This window comes from Pelobates fuscus, chromosome 2 (assembly GCF_036172605.1).
Source record: "Pelobates fuscus isolate aPelFus1 chromosome 2, aPelFus1.pri, whole genome shotgun sequence".
Lineage (NCBI taxonomy): Eukaryota > Metazoa > Chordata > Amphibia > Anura > Pelobatidae > Pelobates > Pelobates fuscus.
In genome coordinates, this window is record NC_086318.1 from 281,584,507 (window position 1) to 281,606,841 (window position 22,335).

At 45.9% G+C, this 22,335-nt stretch overlaps 1 protein-coding gene across 2 annotated transcripts in view; it reads right to left on the reverse strand.

The window, feature by feature from the left end:
* The window catches only part of LOC134587202 (general transcription factor IIH subunit 5), a 948,377-nt gene that overhangs the window by 768,973 nt on the left and 157,069 nt on the right, over positions 1-22,335 (reverse strand). For both annotated transcript variants that reach the window (XM_063443405.1, XM_063443404.1), the window contains exon 3: positions 12,008-12,044. In XM_063443405.1, coding sequence (XP_063299475.1) covers positions 12,008-12,044 — 37 coding nt within the window. The remainder of the gene's footprint in view (positions 1-12,007; positions 12,045-22,335) is intronic.

Below are 22,335 nucleotides of genomic sequence, written 5' to 3' on the forward strand. Positions count from 1 at the left end.
ACAGCCCCCCAAAAAGCCCTTTTTAGGGCTAGAACATCAGTCTGCTTTTTTTTTTTTTCTGTGTAATGTAATTGCAGTTGCCTGCCTGCCAGCTTCTGTGTCAGGCTCACAGTGGATACTGTGCCCATTTGCCCAGTGCCACCACATATCTTGTGTCACAATAGCTTAAGCTTGACATTTAAAAAGAAAAAAAAATGTTTTCACTGTAATAGATTGAAGAGCAGTTAGTTGTCTGCAAGCGCCTGGGTGTCAGGCCTTCAGCGTGTACTCTGCCAACCTCTGCCAGTGTACTTTGCCACTCATATCTGGTGTCTCTATAGCGTGCTTTTACAAAGAAAAAAAGTTTTTCACTGTTATAGATTGAATAGCAGTTAGTTGTCTTCAAGCGGGTGTGTCAGGCCTACAGCGTGTACTCTGCAGACCTCTGCCCGTGCACATTGCCACTCATATCTGGTGTCACAATAGCGTGCATTTAAAACCAAAAAACTTTTTTCACTGTTATACATTGAATAGCAGTTAGTTGTCTGCAAGCGTCAGAAAGTCACCCCTTGCCCGGTGTCTGACACCTGGCTTGTCTGAACTATTAGCCCGCCAGCTTTTACCATACAATCTGGTTGAGTCTGAGGCGTTCAAAAAATTTGTAGCTATTGGGACACCGCAGTGGAAGGTACCCGGCCAAAATGTATTTGCACAAAAGGCAATCCCCAACCTGTACTCGACTGTGCAAAAGGAAGTAATGGCATGTCTGGCACACAGTGTTGGGGCAAGGGTCCATCTGACCACTGATACCTGGTCTGCAAAGCATGGTCAGGGCAGGTATATCACCTACACTGTGCATTGGGTAAACCTGCTGATGGCTGCCAAGCATGGAATGCGTGGCTCTGCAGAGGAGTTGGTGACACCGCCACGACTTGCAGGCAGGCCTGCTGCCACCTCCTCTACTCCTCCTACTCCATCCTCTTCCATAACCTCCTCGGCTGAGTCCTCTTCTGCTGCTGCGTCTTGCTCCACATCAACAGCACCCCCCCCAGCTCCCCAGGTACTATTCCACATCCCAGATACGGCAGTGTCACGCCGTCTTGGAGTTGACTTGCCTGAAAGCAGAGAGTCACACCGGACCAGCACTCCTGTCCGCCCTGAACGCACAGATGGAAAAGTGGCTGACTCCGCACCAACTGGAAATCGGCAAAGTGGTTTGTGACAACGGAATAAATTTGTTGGTGGCATTGAATTTGGGCAAGTTGACACATGTGCCGTGCATGGCACATGTGTGTAATCTGATCGTACAACGCTTTGTGCATAAGTACCCAGGCTTACAGGACGTCCTGAAGCAGGCCAGGATCGGCTTGGGGATGTCCGTAGGAGTACTCACAGATCACTGTTCAAGGTCTGTTTGTCTGGATAACCCATCAGCATTGCCATTTTGCTTCCCAGGGCGATAGTGAATTGTAAAGTCAAAAGGCTGTAGCGCCAAACTCCAGCGCAACAGCGTGGCATTGTCTCCTGACACCCTGTTCAGCCACACCAACGGGTTGTGATCTGTAAGGTAAACAGTTGTCCATACAAGTAAGGTTACAGCTTTTTGAGTGCACACACCACCGCCAGGCACTCCTTTTCAATGGCAGTGTATCTACTTCCCTGGGTAAAAGTTTCCCGCTTAGATAAGCCCCGGGTTGCTCGCCACCATCTGCTCCGACTTGGCTCAGTACTGCTCCCAATCCAAACATAAAAGCGTCTGTATGGACGAGAAAGCGTTTAGTTGGATCAGGAGCAGAAAGTACAGGTGATTTAATGAGCGCCGTCTTGAGCTGTTGGAAGGTCTGTTCACACTCTGGGGCCCATACTACTATCTTGGAGAGGTTTTTATGTGTTAGATCCGTGAGAGGTTTAGCTAGGGTGCTGTAATTAGCTACGAATTTCCTGTAGTACCCTGCGGTACCCAGGAATGCGAGGACCTGGGTTTTAGTGTGGGGGGTTGGCCACTTGGCGACTGCCTCTATTTTAGCGGGTTCTGGTTTCTGTAGCAGGCTCCCGACTCTGTGTCCTAAGTATTGAACTTCTGCCATTCCTATATGGCACTTACTGGGCTTTAGGGTCAGTCCGGCCTCCCTAATCCGGTCTAGTCCGGCTCCTATGTGGGTCAGGTGTTCGGTCCAGCAGCAGCTAAAAATGGGTAGATAATCCAAGTAGGCATACTCCTGAAACCCATGCAGTAGCCGATCTACCATCCTCTGAAAGTTAGCCGGGGCATTCTTCATCCCGAATGGCATGACCTTAAACTGATACAGGCCAAACGGGGTGACAAATGCCGACTTGGGGATGGCGTCCTCGGCTAATGGAATTTGCCAGTACCCCTTGCACAGATCTATTGTGGTGAGGTACTGGCCTCTGGCCATTTTGTCTAGGATCTCATCTATCCGGGGCATAGGGTAGGCGTCTGAGGTTGTTTTATCGTTTAGCCTTTGGTAGTCCACACAGAAACGGGTCGTGCCATCCCGTTTCGGTACTAGTACTACCGGGGAGGCCCAGGGGCTGTCAGAGTGTTCTATCACTTGAACTGCAGCATTTCCTCAATTTCTTTCCGCATATTTTCTTTAACTGCTTTGGGTATGCGATAGGCGGTTTGGCGAAGGGGGGTCTGGTCTAGGGTTTCAACTTTGTGAGTGGTTAACGGAGTGTACCCAGGTAGGTTGGGAAACGTGGCCCCCTTGTCCTGGATTAGTCTTTGGACCTGGTTTCGCTCCTGGGGGTCTAACCGTTCTCCTAACTGTACTTCTCCCAGGTCTCCGTTCCGGCCCTCTTGGTCTAGGAGATCTGGGAGTGGCAAATTATCATAATCTTCAGTGGCAGGTGCACAGATCGCAGTTACCTCTTCCGTGCGCTCGTGGTATGGCTTGAGCATCTTCACATGGAGCATGCGCTTGCCTCCCGTGCCTGTGACCGGACCTATCACAAAGGTGGTATCACAAACCTGCTCTACCACCTTGTATGGGCCCTGCCAGGAAGCCTGCAGCTTGTCCTTGTGGACGGGTCGCCAAATTAGCACCTTTTGCCCCACCTTAAAGCTGCGGTCCCTGGCTCCCTTATCGTACCATCTGCGCTTCCTGTGTTGGGCCGCCTGGAGGTTGTCGCGTACGTTCTGGGTCAGCATCTCCAGGCGGTCCCTAAACTCTAGCACATAGGGTACGATGGGGTGCCGCTAACAGTCTCGTCTCCCTCCCAGTGTTCCCTAATTAAATCTAGGGGGCCCCTCACTCTCCTCCCAAATAATAGTTCGAAAGGAGAGAACCCGGTGTATTCCTGAGGTACTTCCCTATAGGCAAACATCAAGTGGGGTAGGAACCTTTCCAAGTTTGAGTGTCTATGAACGTACGGATCATCTGTTTAAGTGTTCCATTAAACAGTTCACAGAGCCCATTGGGCTGGGGGTGATAAGCGGAGTTATTTGCTGAACCCCACATATCTTCCAGAGTTGTTGTGCGACTTCGGCGGTAAACTGGGTGCCCTATCCAAAATAATTTCCTTGGGAAATCACACCCGGGAAAATATTCGCATCAGGGCATCCGCTACCGTCTCTGCGTGCACATTAGTCAAAGCTATTGCTTCTGGGTACCTGGTGGCATAGTCCACCACGGTCAGTACATATTTCTTGCCGCAGGGGCTGGGCTTGGATAGGGGTCCTATAATATCTACCGCTACCCTACTGAACGGTTCCTCAATTATGGGAAGAGAACGGAGTCGGGTTTTGTATCAGTCTCCCCTCTTCCCTACCCTCTGGCAGGTATCACAGGTCTGGCAGTATCGCCTGACGTCCTGTGTGATACCTAGCCAGAAGAAGTTCTGGGTCAGCCTGTGCTTAGTACGGCTGATCCTTAAGTGCCCAGACAGGGGAATGTCGTGGGCGATGCGTAATAACTCCAGTCTATATTTTCTCGGCACTATCAATTGCTTTATGGGTAAGGGAGTGGATCCGGACACTATTTTTTTCTACAGCAGCCCCTTGTCCCAGGTGTACCTTTCCCTTTCTAATCCTGCCTGGTCTTTATTAATACGATCTTTGTAGATCTGCAGGGAGGGATCTAGGGCCACTTCAGAACCGAATTCTAGGGGGGATGTCCAGGGCGTGACATTGGGCATGGGGGGTACATTGCTTACCTGAGCCTCAGAGTGGTTAGGCGGAGCTGTGGTGCGGGCCTGCTGCCAGGTCACAACCAGATGCGCCTCTTGTACTGCGGTTTGAGGAACAAAAGCTGAAGTCAGCTCCCCCAGGTCGTTGCCCAAAATAACGTCAGCGGGTAGGTCCTACCTGCCCCACCTCCACATTTCCGTGCCCTGCTCCACAATTCAAATGAACCTTGGCAGTGGGTACTTTATAAATGGCTCCACCTGCCACCCGTACAGCAACACAGTCTCCAGTAAGGAGGACCGACCAAGCATCTTAAAATCGCTGCCATATACACATCCACTCATAGGGGACGCAACAGGGATTAAACTGATAAGAATAGTACTACTTAACACACCTTATAATAACTCAGAGAGATGCAACGCAGAGAGAGGAGTCTGAAGAAGAGGAATCAGAGGAGGAAGGTGGCTTTGAGGAGGTGGAATACCAAACACAGCAGGCGTCCCAGGGGGCTTGTTGTCACCTTTCGGGGACCCTTGGTGTTGTATGTGGCTGGGTGGAGGAAGAGACCTTCAATGACATTAGTGAGGACAAGGAACGGGACATGGCTAGCTTGGTGTCCAACCTTGTGCAAATGGGGAGTTTGCGGTTGTGGAAATGGACTGTTTGCGGTTGTTTGCGGTGCGTTTAACGGGGAGTTTGGTCTGTCACTGTGAAGCGGGCGTAACCCTTACACTACCTGATCGATACAACATCATACAGTAGGTCCCCCCCTCATTATGTTTATGGCCCCCACCCACCGCTCTCGGGAGGGACAGTAGTTCCCCCCATTGTGATTTATGCCCCCAACCCACCGCACAGGGGTGGGGGCCGGGGGGGAGGACAGTAGGTCCCCCACCTTATCCTTATTTACTGAATATTCCCCTATATAACAATGTTTGGCATTTAGTGAATATTCCCTATTCTGCTCTGTGTCAGTGTGTATCAGGGTCCCTGAGGACAGGTGTCAATCCAAATCTACCAAGTGACCCTATGTAGGGGGAACAGTCCCTATTCTGCTCTGTGTCAGTGTATATCAGGGTCCCTGAGGACAGGTGTCAATCCATATCTGCCAAGTGACTGTTCCCCCTACATAGGGTCAACTATGTAGGGGGAACAGTCCCTATTCTACTCTGTGTCACTGTGTATCAGGGATCCTTAGGACAGGTGTCAATCCATATCTGCCAAGTGACCCTATGTAGGTGGAACAGTCCCTATTCTGCTCTGTGTCAGTGTGTATCATGGTCTCTGAGGACAGGTGTCAATCCATATCTGCCAAGTGAACATATGTAGGGGGAACAGTCCCTATTCTGCTTTGTGTCAGTGTGTATCAGGGATCCTTAGGATAGGTGTCAATCCATATCTGCCAAATGACCCTATGCAGGGGGAACAGTCTCTATTCTGCTTTGTGTCAGTGTGTATCAGGGATCCTTAGGATAGGTGTCAATCCATATCTGCCAAGTGACCCTATGTAGGGGGAACAGTCTCTATTCTGCTCTGTCAGTGTGTATCAGGGATCCTTAGGATAGGTGTCAATCCATATCTGCCAAGTGACCCTATGTAGGGGGAACAGTCTCTATTCTGCTCTGTGTGAGGAGGAGGAACGGGAAATGAGTAGCTCGGCATCCAACCTTTTGCAAATGGGGTCTTTCATGCTGTCGTGCCTGTTGAGGGACCCTCGTATAAAAAGGCTGAAGGAGAATGACCTGTACTGGGTGTCCACGCTACTAGACCCCCGGTATAAGCAGACAGTGGCGGAAATGTCACCGAATTACAAGTTGGAAAGGATGCAGCATTTGCAAAATAAATTAAAAAGTATGCTTTACACAGCGTATAAGGGTGATGTCACAGCACAACGGGAATCTAACAGGGGAAGAGGTGAAAGTTATCCTCCTCTTCCCACGACCACGCCATATCTGCCAAGTGACCATATGTAGGGGGAACAGTCCCTATTCTGCTCTGTGTCAGTGTGTATCAGGGATCCTTAGGATAGGTGTCAATCCATATCTGCCAAGTGACCCTATGTAGGTGGAACAGTCTCTATTCTGCTCTGTGTTAGTGTGTATCAGGGATCCTTAGGATAGGTGTCAATCCATATCTGCCAAGTGACCCTATGTAGGGGGAACAGTCTCTATTCTGCTCTGTGTCAGTGTGTATCAGGGATCCTTAGGATAGGTGTCAATCCATATCTGCCAAGTGACTCTATGTAGGGGGAACAGTCTCTATTCTGTTCTTTGTCAGTGTGTATCAGGGATCCTTAGGATAGGTGTCAATCCATATCTGCCAAGTGACCCTATGTAGGGGGAACAGTCCCTATTATGCTCTGCGTCAGTGTGTATCAGGGATCCTTAGGATAGGTGTCAATCCATATCTGCCAAGTGACCCTATGTAGGGGGAATAGTCCCTATTCTGCTCTGTGTCAGTGTGTATCAGGATCTCGGAGGACAGGTGTCAATCCATATGTCGAGGTGTCAATATGTCAGGTGTCAATCCATATCCATTGTGATTTAGGAATGTTAGGTGATTTCTGCCCTTTATGGATTAAAACCAGACTCTGCATCAACTGTGTAATTTTCCATGGGAGTTTTGCCATGGATCCCCCTCTGGCATGCCACAGTCCAGGTGTTAGTCCCCTTGAAACAACTTTTCCAGCACTTTTGTGGCCAGAAAGAGTCCCTGTGGGTTTTAAAATTCGCCTGCTCATTGAAGTCAATGGCGGTTCGCCCGGTTCGCCAACGTTTGCGGAAGTTCCCGTTCGCCATTCGCGAACCGAAAATTTTGTGTATGCGACATCACTATCTGTAGTGTCCCCACGGTGCAAGGGAGGTGGTTTGTGTGGTGTCCTTAGTCCTCTCACTGTGTATTCATCAAACACTTGTGTGTATGTGGGGTTTGCCGGGCTTTGTATCATGGAATTGTGGTGTGTGGGGTAGATGTTTTAGTTGCGTCATATAGCTGTTTAGTGATTTTATTTTCAATTATTTTTTATTTTTTTTGCAGTTATTTACATTATGGTTAGGTGTACCTGTACATTGAGGTTGTACCTGTATGTCTTCTGTTGAATTATGGGAGTCAGTAGTTACATGAGGTTACCATTGTCTCCCCCTCTTGCCTGCCGATTCATGTTCTATCGTTAGGATAATTTGTCCGCCTAGGCATGGTAGGGTTGATTGGCAGTCATTGGCAGTGTTAGGGGATGCATCTACGTTAGGTAGGGTACGGGCCTCTGCTTTTCAGGGTTCTGATATGTGTGGGTGGAATGTGACTATTGTGGGTCATGTATTGAAGGGTTACATTAAGAATAACATATTTAACACTGGAGAGAATGTAATAAAACATAACAGGTTAATTTTTCAAATACTTTACCAGCCCTTGTGTGCTAGGACATGGTTGTTACTTATATTGGCTGGTATCAGTTCATGTTTGTTAGGCCTTCTGCCATTCCCTGGGTATTGTGGCGGTCTCTCAAGGCGCCAGGTCCGGGCAGGGCAGGTTCCATTTTCTGAGAATTCTGTTTCCATCTTCTGGTGAGAGTATAGTCTCTGTCGTTCCATTCTTTGAGATGAGGAGTTTGAGGGGAACTTGGTGAGCGGTAGGGAACTTGGTGCTGCCTGAGGATGCTGGTGACAGGTTGGAACGCTTTCCTCCTCCTCAGCGTTGCCGCGGACAGGTCCGGGTACACCTTGATTTTATTGTATTTCGCAGGTAAGTTCTTGTTAACTCTGCTCTGCCTTAGGATGAGCTCCTTCACATGGTGATAATGGACACATATGATTACGTCCCTGGGGACCGTGTCTGGCAGATGTCGGGGTTTAGGCACTCGATGCGCTCTGTCTAGAAGGAGCATGTCGGACGGTGTGTCCGGTGACAGAGCATGAAAGAAGTTGTGGAGGTAGGCCTGTAATTCTGCCGGTGTCACTGTCTACAGGATATCTCTCAGTCTCAAGTTATTTCTGTGTGCTCTGTCTTCAACATCTATTAATTTATTTTCCATGTTGTATTGTTTACTTGTGCTGCTAATTGATTGTAAACGTCCATGCTCTCCTCCATTTTCTCCTCCATGCGGGATGTTCTGGCCCCAGGGTCTCCAATATCTTTTTTCAGGCACAACCGGCCCGCTGTCTAGCCGGCCATCATTTTACTTCGAAAAGGCTTCCAGTTGTTCCAGGAGGAACTGTTTAGTAACAGTCTCCTCCATCGCCTGATCAGCCACGTTGTTAGATTGACTCTCTCCTCCCCGCCATCTTGTTGGTGCGTCCGCACCGTTTGCTTTGATGATGCCGTATTTTGGCCAAAGAAGTTGTGCTTGTCAGCTTTAACTGTTTGCCTCTTTTGTTTAGGCTGAGACATGATGTGGTAATTGGAGTATGGGTCATCTGTAACCTGGTTTATCGACGTTTTTCAGAGCCCATGTGCAGGAGCTAAAGATTATGCGGCCATCTTGCTCCGCTGGTAGCCACGCCCCCCCATGTTGGTCTTTTTTAATGTAATTGTTCAAGAGACCCTAATACTGAATCCCTGTTTTGCCCCACTTGGTGGAAAAATACCATGAATTGTAGAGCCCTGAGCACCACTATGAATTGTACAGAGAATAGAGCAGCCATTGACTACTTACTAATGAAACATGACTTAGGCTGTAAAGTTATTGAAGGTATGTGCTGTTTTAACCTATCTGACAATGGCACTATGATCCATAAACATATAAAAAATGTACATGACTTAGTACAGGATATTAAACAGGATACTGGCTTCTTTGGGGATTGGACATTTGGGCTAGGAACATGGTTGACTTTACTAATTAAGAAAATGTTGTACTTTTTCCTATTAGCTGTATTTGTTATTACGGCCATTTTTCTAACCTTTAGATTTTTCTCATGTCTACTAACCTCTCTATGTAAAAACAAACCGACTGTTGGTCGTACCATAACTTACATTCCAGCTCCGACTTCGGAAGGGTTGTACGATGTTGCCTTGCCTAACAAATGAAGGAACTCTCCTCCGCTGATTCTGTTGGTCTCTCAGTCCAAGGGAACCGTGGTGAAGAAATAAATTAAAGTCCCACAGGCTTTGGCTAGCAGGCCTGGAAATACCTTGGACATTTGGGTGACCCTTGTGTCAAAAGAGGGGATTGTGATAGAATTTATCTTGATTCCAAGGCTCAAGCTATAGGTGTCATATAATGATATCCTATATTAAAATTGGCTAACTTGGACTCAGGAAATGCTTGATGCTTAAAATGACAGACCATATATGTCTAGTTCTGAGAGCAGATAGCCCCCACCTGAGATGTCTCTTCTCAGATCATTCTGTTCTTTCTCTTTCTCAGAACATTTTTGTTATATGTACATGACGTTCATGCCTATGTCTTTTACCCTTTCACTCCCGTCCTACTACTATCCAATGAGTATTTGCATGTATTTGGGTCACACGCAAGGAGCCCCGTTACACCCCCCCCCCCCCCCCTGTTTGGACTGGTGGGGTTCACCCCGGTCCTCACTGGGTTAGTCCCACTCTGCATCAAAACAGGGAACAGAATATAAGGAAAGAAAATTTTGTGGCCTCTGAAACCGTGTGGGGCGACCAAGATGGCCACCGAGCAGGATCTCAAACAGTGCCGGACCAGTTCGGAGCATGAGAGGTGCAGAGACCTCTTTACCACCACATTCGATGCAATTTGCCAGCGATTCTGGGATCACATTGCCCACAGAACCCACTCAATGTCTCGGCTGCTTGCGTCTCTTGTGGGCCTCTGTGCCGTCCTTATATCCGGAGGGTAACCCGGAACATGGTTCACCTACGGGCCCACAATCCTGCCACCACAGGAAGGGGGATCCATGGACACAAGGCACAGGCTTCCATACAGGCCAGGGGCGAAGTTGCGTGGACCTGGTATCAGGCAGTTTGGGATATAAGGCACAGCAGGAATCCCAGCATTACTCATCAAGCTTGACAGCAGGAAATGAAACTGCATCTGGCGTGGAAGTGGACTTTCCACCTTAGTTCAAGTGTAACATTGTATGAGTGAAGCTAGCGGCTATCTGCAGCATCCACAATTTTTTTTTTTTGTTTAGCTATTTTATTCTTTTGTTTTAGCTATCTCTCTACTATCACACTACACCGAGTGGCACTGTTAGCTAGGTGTTTTAGGCATTTAGACATAGCTTTAGGATATTTAGATGCATAGATTTGTCTGCATATCTAGCGTTTATGCACTACTATTACTTGTCAATATTTAATAAGCTCTAAGCAATCCCTGAAATGTGATGCTGTATCAGACTATGCCAGAACACTTTACTATACTCTCTAAGCTTGCTTCCTGTAATGTAAAAAATGTGCAGTTCTATCATATGTCATTACAATGTCTATCTTGAAATGCTTGCTATGGCTATTGTGGCATTGTGGGCTTGTTGTAATCTTTTGCACAACAAAAATTAAAAAATGGTCTAGGTCACCTCAATTTCAGGATGGTCTGGCAGTTAAGCCTTGGTGTAAAGTGACATTAAAGGATAACTATAGTGTCAGGACAAAAACCTTTTTCCTGACACTATAGCATCCTTAGGTGTGTCCCCCACCCTCAGCACCCCCCTCCCTTGAAGCTCCCGAGTGGAGCTGAACGCGCATGCGCAGCAAGTGCCGTGCGTGCATTTAAACAGTCCATAGGAAAGCATTTCTCAATGCTTTCCTATGGACGTTCTGCATGCTGGATGCAAATTTTGCATCCAGCGTCACAGAAGCGCCTCTAGCGGCTGTTAGGAAGACAGCCACTAGAGGCTGGATTAACCCTGCAATGTAAACATAGCAGTTTACCTGAAACTTCTATGTTTACGTCTGAAGGGTTAAAACCTGGGGGACCTGCCACCCAGACCACTTCATTAAGCTGAAGTGGTCTGGGTGACTATAGTGTCCCTTTAATTTTACTAATAAATGAACAGTGACATATTAATAATATAAGATCTTCAGATCAGTTAAGTGACAAGAAATTAATACTGCATATTCACAGTAAGGCACATTAAAAACAGATTGTTAACAAGCGTGTTACAAAAACATGTGAGAGAGGTTTTTTCAAGTTAATAGTAAAATATGGCCATCACTCAGAAGAGTGCAATTCTGCGTTCCCAGCTTGCTGTGATTTGCAGCAAGAAATGTTGACAAGCTCATGCTATATTTTAGCACAGTAGTGTCAGTCAGACAATCGCATAATGGAAACAATAAAATGCTTTCAAATGTTAGCCTTTCAAGCCTGGCACACAAACAATGAAGCTGATTAAACTAATCATAACTGGCACAGTTCAACAAAGTACTTTATTCACTAAGCCAGGATTTGTAGAAATGGTAATTGCATTTTTAGGCCAACATAACTATAACGAAAATATAAACAACTTCCACTTTGGCCACAGTGTTTTAAAATCTGCAGTATCTATCTATAATTTTTTCACAATTCTTAGCGTAGTGAATTAACACCCCAGTGTTATAGCTTAATATATATTTCACTCAGGTGAAGTATTGTATCCCTTTGCTTTATTAGCATTATTCACAAAAGTGAGTATTCAAAGTGAATTTCAAATTGGACACATTTTTAAATCAGTTGTGCTTCCAGTTCGGCTACTTTGGCCCTAAATTGGAAATTCACTTTGAATTCACTCTGAATTTTCACTTTAGTGTATAACCCTGTCGGTGTAATAGTACCACTCTGAGAAATGACCAATGTTTTATAGATTGCTGTCCTTTCAGCACTTCAGTGGTGAGTAACATGTTACTTTCTCTGGAGAGGAAAACGTTAAAGAAATACACTAGTAGTTCAATTAACAAAATGCATGTTTACTAAATAGAAAAACTTGAACTTACCCTAAAAACAGAGAACCTGTAATTTTTGTAATATTTCCTATGAATAGAAAAGAAGAATTCATTAAAGTACACAATACACATTGACAATAATAAACACAAAACTAAATGATCACCTCTGCATTTATTTTACTTGACCGTCCTCCAGTAGCATTAACCCCTTAAGACCGCAGCCAAATGTACAAGTTGTGATCCAAAAAAAACGTAAACAAAAACTGGAATTTGCGCTATATGTCTGTCCAACTGTAATTCACCTCTTTCATATTAAATGCACCAACACTTATTATATATCATTTTATTCAGGGGAAACAGGGCTTTCGTTTAACATCAAATATTTAGGTATGGAACATAATTTAATATGAAAAAAATATAAAAAAATGGGAGAAAATAAGATTTTTTAAATTGTTTTAGTTCTACGTGACATTTTAACTGTGAATGTCAAAATACCGTTTGCTTTTACTGCAATACAATACACATATTTGTATTCAGCGATGTCTCACGTGTAAAACAGTACCCCCTATGTACAGGTTTCATGGTGTTTTGGGACGTTACAGGGTCAAATATAGCGTGTTACATATTTCAGTTTTTTCACATTGAAATTCGCCAGATTGGTTATGTTGCCTTTGAGACCATATGGTAGCCCAGGAATAAGAATTACTCCCATGATGGCATACCATTTGCAAAAGTAGACAACCCAAGGTATTGCAAATGGAGTATGTCTAGTCTTTTTCAGTAGCCACTTGGTCACAAACACTGGCCAAATTTAGTGTTAATATTTGAAAATGCAAAAAACTAATTTGAACGCAAATTTTGGCCAGTGTTTGTGACTAAGTGGCTACTAAAAAAACTGAATATACCCTATTTGCAATACCCTGGGTTGTCTACTATTGCAAATGGTATGCCATCATGGGGATAATTTTCATTCCTGGGCTACCATACGGTCTCAAAGGCAACCTGGCGAATTTTAATGTGAAAAAACTGAAACGCAAACCTTATATTTGACTCTGTAACTTTTGAAAACACCATAAAACCTGTACATGAGGGGTACTGTTATACTCAGGAGACTTCGCTGAACACAAATATTTGTGTTTCAAAACAGTAAAACATATCACAACAATTATATCGTCAGTGTAAGTGCTATTTGTGTGGGAAAAATGCAAAAAATGTCACTGTCACTGACGATATCGTCGTTGTAATATATTTTACTGTTTTGAAACACTAATATGTGTTCAGCGAAGTCTTCCGAGTAAAACAGTCCCCCCAATGTACAGGTTTTATGGTGTCTTGGAAAGTTACAGGGTTAAATATAGTGCTAGAAAATTTAATTCCCTGAACTGCAGGTCCTGCAAATAGTAATTAATGAAATGACCTAATTATGTAAAATGATTACATAAATATATACGTAGAATTAATATATATATATATATATATATATATATATATATATATATATATATATATATATATATATATATATATATATATATATATGTGTGTGTGTATATATATATATATATATATACATTTTTTATTATTTTTTATTTATATATAGGTATATATATATAGTGATATATACGTATATACTTATGTATATAAATATATATATTTATTCGTTCTACATGTATTTTGATATCTATATATATATATATATATTAATATTGTTAGAACCAAATGACGCATGTTTATATATTTATTATCTATTTATTTTTTATTATTTTTTTTATTTTATTTTTTAACATATTTATATATTTTTTATTATATATATATATATATATATATATATATATTTAATCAATATCATTGTACGTGTATTTTGATATTAATATATATAATTATGTATATATTAATATTAAAATACACGTAGACAGTGTATGTATATTTATGTGTATATGTGTATATATATACTTAGATCATATATATAATAAATATATATATATGATCTAAGCATATATTATTTATTTTATTTTCAGACAGCAGGGGGAGTACCTGTCATTACAGGCACTCCCCCTGCTGGCATTGACATGGACGGCTATGCCGTCCATGTGATCACGGGGTCCTCGCAAGGACCTCGCGATCACATGGCCCTGGGGGGCCGAAGAGAACAGAGGGGGACTCCCTGGGCTCCCAGGTAAGTCCCCCATACCGCGATCGCCGGCGTGGGATCGCCGGTGACCGGGTAAGTACATTAGATCGCAGGACGTTCTATACCGTCCTGGGGCGTTTAGAGCCACCAAAATAAGGACGGCATAGAACGTCCTGCGGTCTTAAGGGGTTAATAAAGAGAGAAAGGCTCCTCCTATCTAGGCAGGAGAATCACCAATAACACTTAAACTCTTTCCTTGGGCTACCAGCGGACAGTAAAGGGAAATAAATTCTTACGGAAGTATTTTCTGTGTTTCTTCACATCCCTGGTAGCACAGATAAAAAAAATATACCAGGAAAAACACTACATGAGAGGTGTTAAAGTTTCAGCTTCTTGTGCTTCCGTATTGGACAGAAGAATGGCAATAGACAGACTGCATAAATGGATCCTCACTATTATGCAGCAGAGTAAGTAATAATTAATAGTAATATAACTCTCTAACAGTGATGGAAACTCCAGGATAAAGGGAAACCAAACTCATACTTGTAAAAGAGAAAGTTGGTAGTCAAATGATGAAAATGGCGCAGTACTTAAGACCCCGAGAAGCAACAGTGAGATAAATGGAAGTTTGATTGGATTCCAACAGATGCAGAATGATATTTCTGAGCTCCTTGCTCTTGATGAAGGGAGAAAACACCATATACACTCTGCAATAATAGGGTTGCTTCTAAGGCAGGCATGTGAATTACTTTACCAGCCATGGGTACATATCATCCAAGTTCTAAGAAGCGTCAACTGGACTGGTTCGGCTACCGACCGTTGGTTCCTTTCGGCTGGGAAGTATGATCCTGCCACTTGCCACCTGTTGTCCCGGACCACAGGTATCCCAACTGGTTACCTCCGCTAATTCCCTTCCTTCAGCCTGTCACGAACCATGTACAGGACAAATAGACACATTTACTACCCCCAGTAACTGGACGATACACAGTTCTGGAGGTACAACAACCCTTTACTGGCCACACACGGCTTTTTAAGAATAACCCCATGCAAGGGGCGTAACACACAGCATACAATGTCCCCTCCCAGGGTCCTCCCTCTCCCCAGGAATGCGGGAAAGGTTTGTTTCCAAAAGCCCGCCACCCAAACACAGGGTTTCCCACATCCAGGGACAGGGGGGTCTTCATCCCATGAGCCTCTGTACCTGGGAGACCAAGCGTGGGAAAAAGAGCTCCCAGACCCACAGGAAAAGAGTTGGTCTCTTTGTCCCAGCATGCACCCCAAAGCCCACCAAACTAGCCAGTGGCCTAGAAGTGCCCACACCAATCTCAGGGACACTCGACCAGACTCTGCTCGCTGGGTCTCCTTTCGGGATGCGAATGCTCCCCCTGGATGGCATTCATCTGTACGAAACGGCCACCAGGGGAGCATTCATTAATTATTTCCTGTGACGAACGCCCCCTTGCCTGGACTTTCGCCACGGGCTCCTGGAGGAGTGTGCAGGCTAGCCTCCTGCCCACCGACTATGGGCCAAAGAAAAGGCTGGTAAAAAGCCTTGGTTCGTGGGATTTATTTGTACTGTTCAGGAACCAAACAAGCTCACGAACCGCGGACCACCTCTGGGCTTGTTAACCCCTGGTAACCTCTCCTGACATTTCAATTATCTTGAGTTCTAATTGTGCGACTGTTTTGGGCATAGGACCAGAACTTCCACCCGGTGGTCTTTCGGCTGTGTTCGTTGGATCTGAGCGCTTTTTGGATATGTTTGGTGCTCAGATCCAGGCTATCCGGGGATGTATAAACTATGGGGGTTCCTAGGTGGGAAATATGTAATTTTATGTGTTTTTAATATTTTGTCATTTATTGCTGAGTCACGGTAACATTGCATTTTGGGGACATTTTGTGGGTGTATTAATGGAAGTGTCATGGGCGTTTTTACTGTGTCTCTGTATTGTATATAAGTGGGCCATTGAGCCTGGATTAACAAGGTTCGTTTTACCCTTCATCAAGTTTAGGCTGATGTTTGGGGAACTTGGGCTATAATCACTACTGTGCCTGGGACTCGGGAGATTCATAACGGATATACTCAGCTGCATGATTGGAATTCGTTACATTGGTGGCAAGCGGCGGGACTTTTCTCTCAAATGAATATCCCAAGCCAGGGAAAGCAGTGACAAGTGCAGCAGCGCCCCTGTATAAAAAGGAACTTAGGAGATGGAGCTAGCTAGCCCCCGGGCAGCATCCCCATATGAGGAGGAGTTCCAGTGGAGATTACAAGGTGCACTGGCTCAGGAGTATGGCCCTGTTTCAACCGAAGAGGAACTGAACTGGAGAGAATATGCAATGCGAGAACTCTAGCAGGAGTCCCTGGAGGTAGCACAGCTTTGGTGGAAAAATAAGCTTCAAAGTACAGCGCACCGCTGGCAGGAACAAGTGACCCAATGGATGGTGATACTGGGAGAGCAACCCTTGACAGAGTGGGTAAGGCATCTTGAGTTCCTGGTCAAGAGAGAGATGATGCTGGATGACTCGTACCGGGCGCGATGGTGGTATGCAGTCCAGTGACACACTTGGTTGGCAGAGGATGTTCAGCCAGAGGGGGAGGGCTACGATAGCCCTGGCCTGTTGTGGAAGGTCTTTCAGGATGACAATGACTGTGGTAGTCTGGATGAGTCACGGTTCTGGGCTATTTATTGTTACTGGCAAAATATGTTGCCGTTCCCAGGAGCTATTGAGCTGGGACATGACCTCACCCACCTGATTACCATAGAGTGGGAGTTGGAGCAGGAATACCGGAACGTTATAGACTAGGTTTAGCAACAGGCAGCCTTACAGGGAGAGGAGATTGTAGGTCCCTCATCTCAGCAGCAGCGAACATAACTGGAAGTGGAGATGGTCGGTCCCACTACCCAGCACCAGGCAGCGTTACTGGGAGTTAACACAGTCGGTCCGACTCCCCAGCAACAGCAGGATTTAAAGGGAGAAGAGAAAACTGGTTTCTCTTCCCAGTGGCAGCCAGTGTTACAGGTAGAGGCGATTGTAGGTCCCTCATCCCAGAAGCAGCAAGCATCACTGGGAGTGGAGATGGTTGGTCCCACTACCCAGCACCAGGTAGCATTACAGGGAGTCGTGACCGTCGGTCCGACTCCCCAGTGGCAGTATGGTTCAAAGGGAGAGGAGACAACTGGTTTCTCTCCCCAGCGGCAGAGCCTGTTATCAGGAGACAGGACAATTGGAGCGCATGCTCAAGCCCTACAGGGATGCTGGGCAACCTTCCCAGATCCCCAACCGCAGCAGGAGTTCCAGGAAGTAGAGGCAGTTGGTCTCTCTCCCCAGCAGCTGAGTGCCTACCCAGCAGAAGAGCGGGCATCAGGGCAGAGCACCGCTGGTCTCTGTACGCAAGTCCCTGAATCTTTTGGCATGGGAGGGGTGGATGGGATGGTGGTCTCCACACCTAGAGTACAGGGATGCAGGGCAGTCGGCCCGGATCTTCAACCCCCTATTAGGGGGTTGAGGATCCGGGCCACCCTGATTGATACCAAGCCACCCTGATTGTGCCCCATTAGCAGAGTGAAGGTCCCCTCCCCCAGGGCTCTGTGTATCCCTGAGAGGGGTGAATTGCGTCCTTCCACTCCAGCAGCAACGGGATGCCTCAGGAGTGGGTTATAGTTGGTGCCCTGCCCAGGAAGACCCTGGATATTAAAACTGAAACGTGGGGCAGGAGGCCCTCTGGAGCCCTGCACCATATGGGTTCAGACACCAGACTAACACAGACCCAAAGGACGTTCTGGAGTCGGGTTAGTCTCCCCAGGAGGGGGAGATATGTGACGAACGCCCCCTTGCCTGGATGTTCACAACGGGCTCCTGGAGAAGTGTGGAGGCTAGCGTCCCGCACACTGACTATGGGCTATAGAAAAGGCTGGTAAAAAGACTTGGTTCGTGGGATTTATTTGTACTGTTCGAGAACTGAACAAACTCACGAACTGCAGACCACCTCTGGGCTTGTTAACCCCTGGTAACCTCTCCTGACACTTCAATTATAGTGTGTTCTAATTGTGCGGCTGGTTGGCCACAGTGGGAACTGTGTTGGCGGCCATCTTGTTCTCGGGAATGCAGGCAGTGGTGTTTGGACGTCGATCGCATGGTACTCCCGAAGTTGACCTACAAAAGCACAAAACACCCTGGAACTGTTTTGGGCATAGGACCATGTGTGCGCCCGATCAGAACTTTACCCGGTGGCGTTTCGGCTGTGTTCGTGGGATCTGAGCGCTTTTCAGATATGTTGGGTGCCCAGATCCAGGACATCGGATCCCTCCCCTGACTGCTGCTTGCACCTCTGGTATAGTGCCTTCTGTGGCCTGTACCTTGGTGGCGACTGACTGGATCTCCTTTTGTGCAAGGGCCTTGTCTGCTGCCATCATTCTATGCAAGTCTATTAATAGGGCTCGGAGGTCGTCCTTTGTGGCTGGCGCTGATCTTCCTGTGAGCACCTGGGGAGGCTGTAGTGTTGCCTCAGGTGTCTGGTCCCTGAGCCTCCTGTGTTTGCTGGGTGTTTGTCCCCTATCTGGCTTGTTTTACCTTGTTGGGGTTTTTGGAGCATAGCTCCGATATCCATGCCTTCGGGTTTCTGGGACCGTCGGCCCACTCTGGAGCTGGAGAGTTTGAATATCGGGTATTCCCGGGCGCGCTGTATGCCAGTGGGCTGCCCAGGAGTGACTCCAGGGAGAAGCATGGTGGCTGGAGGTAGGCCGCGGCCTTGCGTTTCGGTGTGGGTTGCCCTGTGGGATACCGGAACAGCATCAATCAGTGCAACGCTTCACCCTGGGTGGGATGGTGAGGTATCCGTTTGTCTACGGTGTCTGCTGTTTACGGTATGTGCCGTTAAAGTTAGCGATTATCGGGAGCTGACAGACATGGCGTCTGTCTTGTCCCGCTAGCAAGCTCCGCCCCCCATTTTCGTGTTTTTCATATTTTTAATTTATTGCTGAGTCATGGTGACATATAGTCAGCCAGAGTATAGGGGAGCCGTTACACTTACCTTGCGGTTTCACACTTATGTTGCAAGTGTGAACGTCTTATTAATTGGTGTGAACATTCTAATGCGCACTGGGGAGGGCCCATTAATTGTTACCCTTGCGGTTTGACACTATGTTGAGAGGTGTGAAGGTTCTAAGTCAACATTCTAAATGGGGTATCGGGGTGATCCCCATTCGGGAGGTGAATGAATTCCCTTTGTGGAAGCACTCCCGAATGGGGAGCGGGCAGAAGACATTAAAAGATGGGGAAACACACATAATATCAAGCAGGCAATTCACAAACTGGCAGCGGTCCTGCCACAATGGCCAAATGGTATCCTGGTCTGACAGTCATGCAGTACATGAACCCTCAAAAAACCAAAGAACGTATTACTGAACCTCAGAATGGTCGGGTTTAATGTAGGTAGAAAAGAGCGGTCAAGGAACAGCCAAAAGTCAGGATACCAGAAAGGAGAAAGTCAAAATACAAGCCGAGTGGGGGAAGCAGAGAAAAGAGAAGTCTAAAGCCATGCGGAGTCAAAACACAGAAATATCAAAATAAACACAAGGAGTACAGGTTGAGAGAAGAGCCGGACTTGCATCCTGCATCACTTGGCGCGATGGAGAAAGGTAATAGATTGTGACACCTGGAAGGTGATCTGTCTTCTGGTTATTAGAAAGCTCCTGTAGTTGACGAGAATAGTGACTTCAGAGATTAGCATGTCCACCTCCTTGACAGGTTAAAATTATATCTTGTTTTTAATTCTACTTCCTCAGAAAATAAATATTGAAACCCAGTTCAGATTTGGCAAACAGTCCAGCTCTTCCTTACAATGAGAAACTTTTGGAAACAAAGAGTATATAATAAGGGTGCTTGGATGCTGCATATTTCAGAAAATATTCATAAAAAATTAGTCCTGGAATTTAAAGGGACATTGTAGGCACCCAGACCACTTATCCCTACAGTGGTAATTATTGCAATTTCTGAGAAACTGCAATAATTACCTGCTATGGTTAACTCTTCTTCTTATGGCTGTCTACCAGACAGTCACTAGAGTGACTTCCGGGTGCTTAGACGACATTTGGTTGCCTAAATGATGCTATGCATGAGGATTTCCAGCGTCACCGGAATCGCCATAGGAAAGCATTTATAAATGCATTCCAATGGGGAAATCCTAATGCGAGCTCGGCCATTGGAGCGTGAGCGGAGCTTGACCCAACATCGAGGGACATCGGCATTAGATTCAGGTAAGTGCGCTCGAGGGGGGGGCACAAGGGAGTGGCCATTGTAGCAACCTATACTGCCAGGAAAACAGCTTTGTTTTCCTGGCACTATAGAATCCATTTAATGCAGGGCTTGACCATTTTTTGGGAATCTAGGAGCCAGCTAAAAAAGTTCAACGAGAAAAATGCCATTCTCAAAGAGACACTAGAGTCACCAGAACCACCACAGCTTAATTTAATTTTTCTGGTGATCTATATACTATGCAGAAAAAAGTCAGTGTTTACATCGCTGCTTAGTTACATATCTAGTGACAGTCACTCAGACGGCCACTAGAGAGTCCTGGGTCTCCAAGCTCTGCATGTAGGCGCTGAATGTTCCTCATAGAGATTCATTAATTCAATGCATCCCTATGAAGAGATGCAGAATGGTACATTTGCTGCATATGCACAAAATCCTCCCAATGCTTTCCTATGGTAAAGCATTGGTGTAACAAAACCCCTGTATGGATTTTTAAAAGGCCGTTCGTTTAAATCATTCATCTAAATTCACCTAGCCTGCTGTTATATTACAAGCCGTTCGGATTACGAATGTTCTACTGAACGACAGACCACACAGGACAGAAGTGTGCATCTCGCTAATCTCCCTGCCTTGTGTAAAACCTCCAAATCAGCGAAAACCACAGCGTTCTAATTGTTATACAGGGTGGTCGGCGTTCGTCTGTGCGAACACATGGCGGCGGTCGTTTTGTTTAGTCGAATGCACTCATCGGTGTTTGGTTGTCGAATGTGTGGAACTATATTCGGCTACTTTTCACACGAACACCGCTGAAACTTCTACCTTCTGTGCGTTTGGCTAAACCCATACGAACAGGGCGCTTTTTCTATGGAACAAACTGTCGAACGAGCCGCATCCACTGACATTAAGCACAAATTGCTCCATTTGTGCAATTTGAACTAAATATGAATGAGGGGTTAGACCAACCGCACAGCCTGAATTCGTGGAACTGTTTTGGGCAGGAAAACCTGCGTGCGGTCGGTCAGAAGGACTGAACCGATTCAAGTGAATTTTGAATATGTTTGTCCCCAAATTATTAATATTGCATGTAAACTCACAAAGTTAAAAAAATTGCATAAAAGTATGTTTTTTAGCTTGGAGATAATTGAGTTGATACAGTAATTAACTCAATTATCTCCCAAGCTAAGGGGAGGATTCTTATTGTAAAAAGTCCTGTCTCTTATTGAGGTTAACTAGCTATACAGCTAATCACACTAGCTCTTTTAAGAGCTTCCTCACCCTGTATGAAGACTGGATGCTGAGAATACCCCTCACTCATCGGGAGAAGGACACCCTCCCGCGGTGGAATCCCCTCTACTACCCGGGGTAACCACTACAATTGGTTGGCAGCGGCAGGATGGTCCTATCTTCCCAGAGGAGGTATTACATCCATGGAGAATCAATATGAGAAACTGAAAAGGCAAACATTGAAGGATCTACTGGAGTGCCGTGGACCTCTAGCTAGTAACAAACCACGACGGGAACTGATAGCTGAACTGGTTGAATTGGACCAGAGCAATACAATGGCCAACTCCACCCCACCAAACAGAGAAGAAGATGAGATCCAGAGAGTGGTGCAAGGGAGGCTGGCTCTCTATGGTCCAAACCCACCTGTGGAACTAGTAACACAGCTTACCAATGTAGCAATGGAGGAGGTGAGGGAGAAAATAGCCCATCACCTACAGGAACTAGCCGCACAAAGACCGGAAAGCCCAATGGTATTACCGATTGTAAACACCAGCGAGCGGAAAAAGATACCATTTGCAGCGTTTAAAGCGTACCAGGAGACAGATGGAGAAATCGATGAACGGCAATGTGCACCGCATCAAGTACCTCCCGAGGAATGGGTTACAATTTTGGCCAGCAAATTGTCGGGAAAAGCCAAAGAAGCTTTTTGTGACATCCCAAACGAGGATATTAAAAATTATGCCACCGTCAAGGAAGCTTTGCTGTTCTG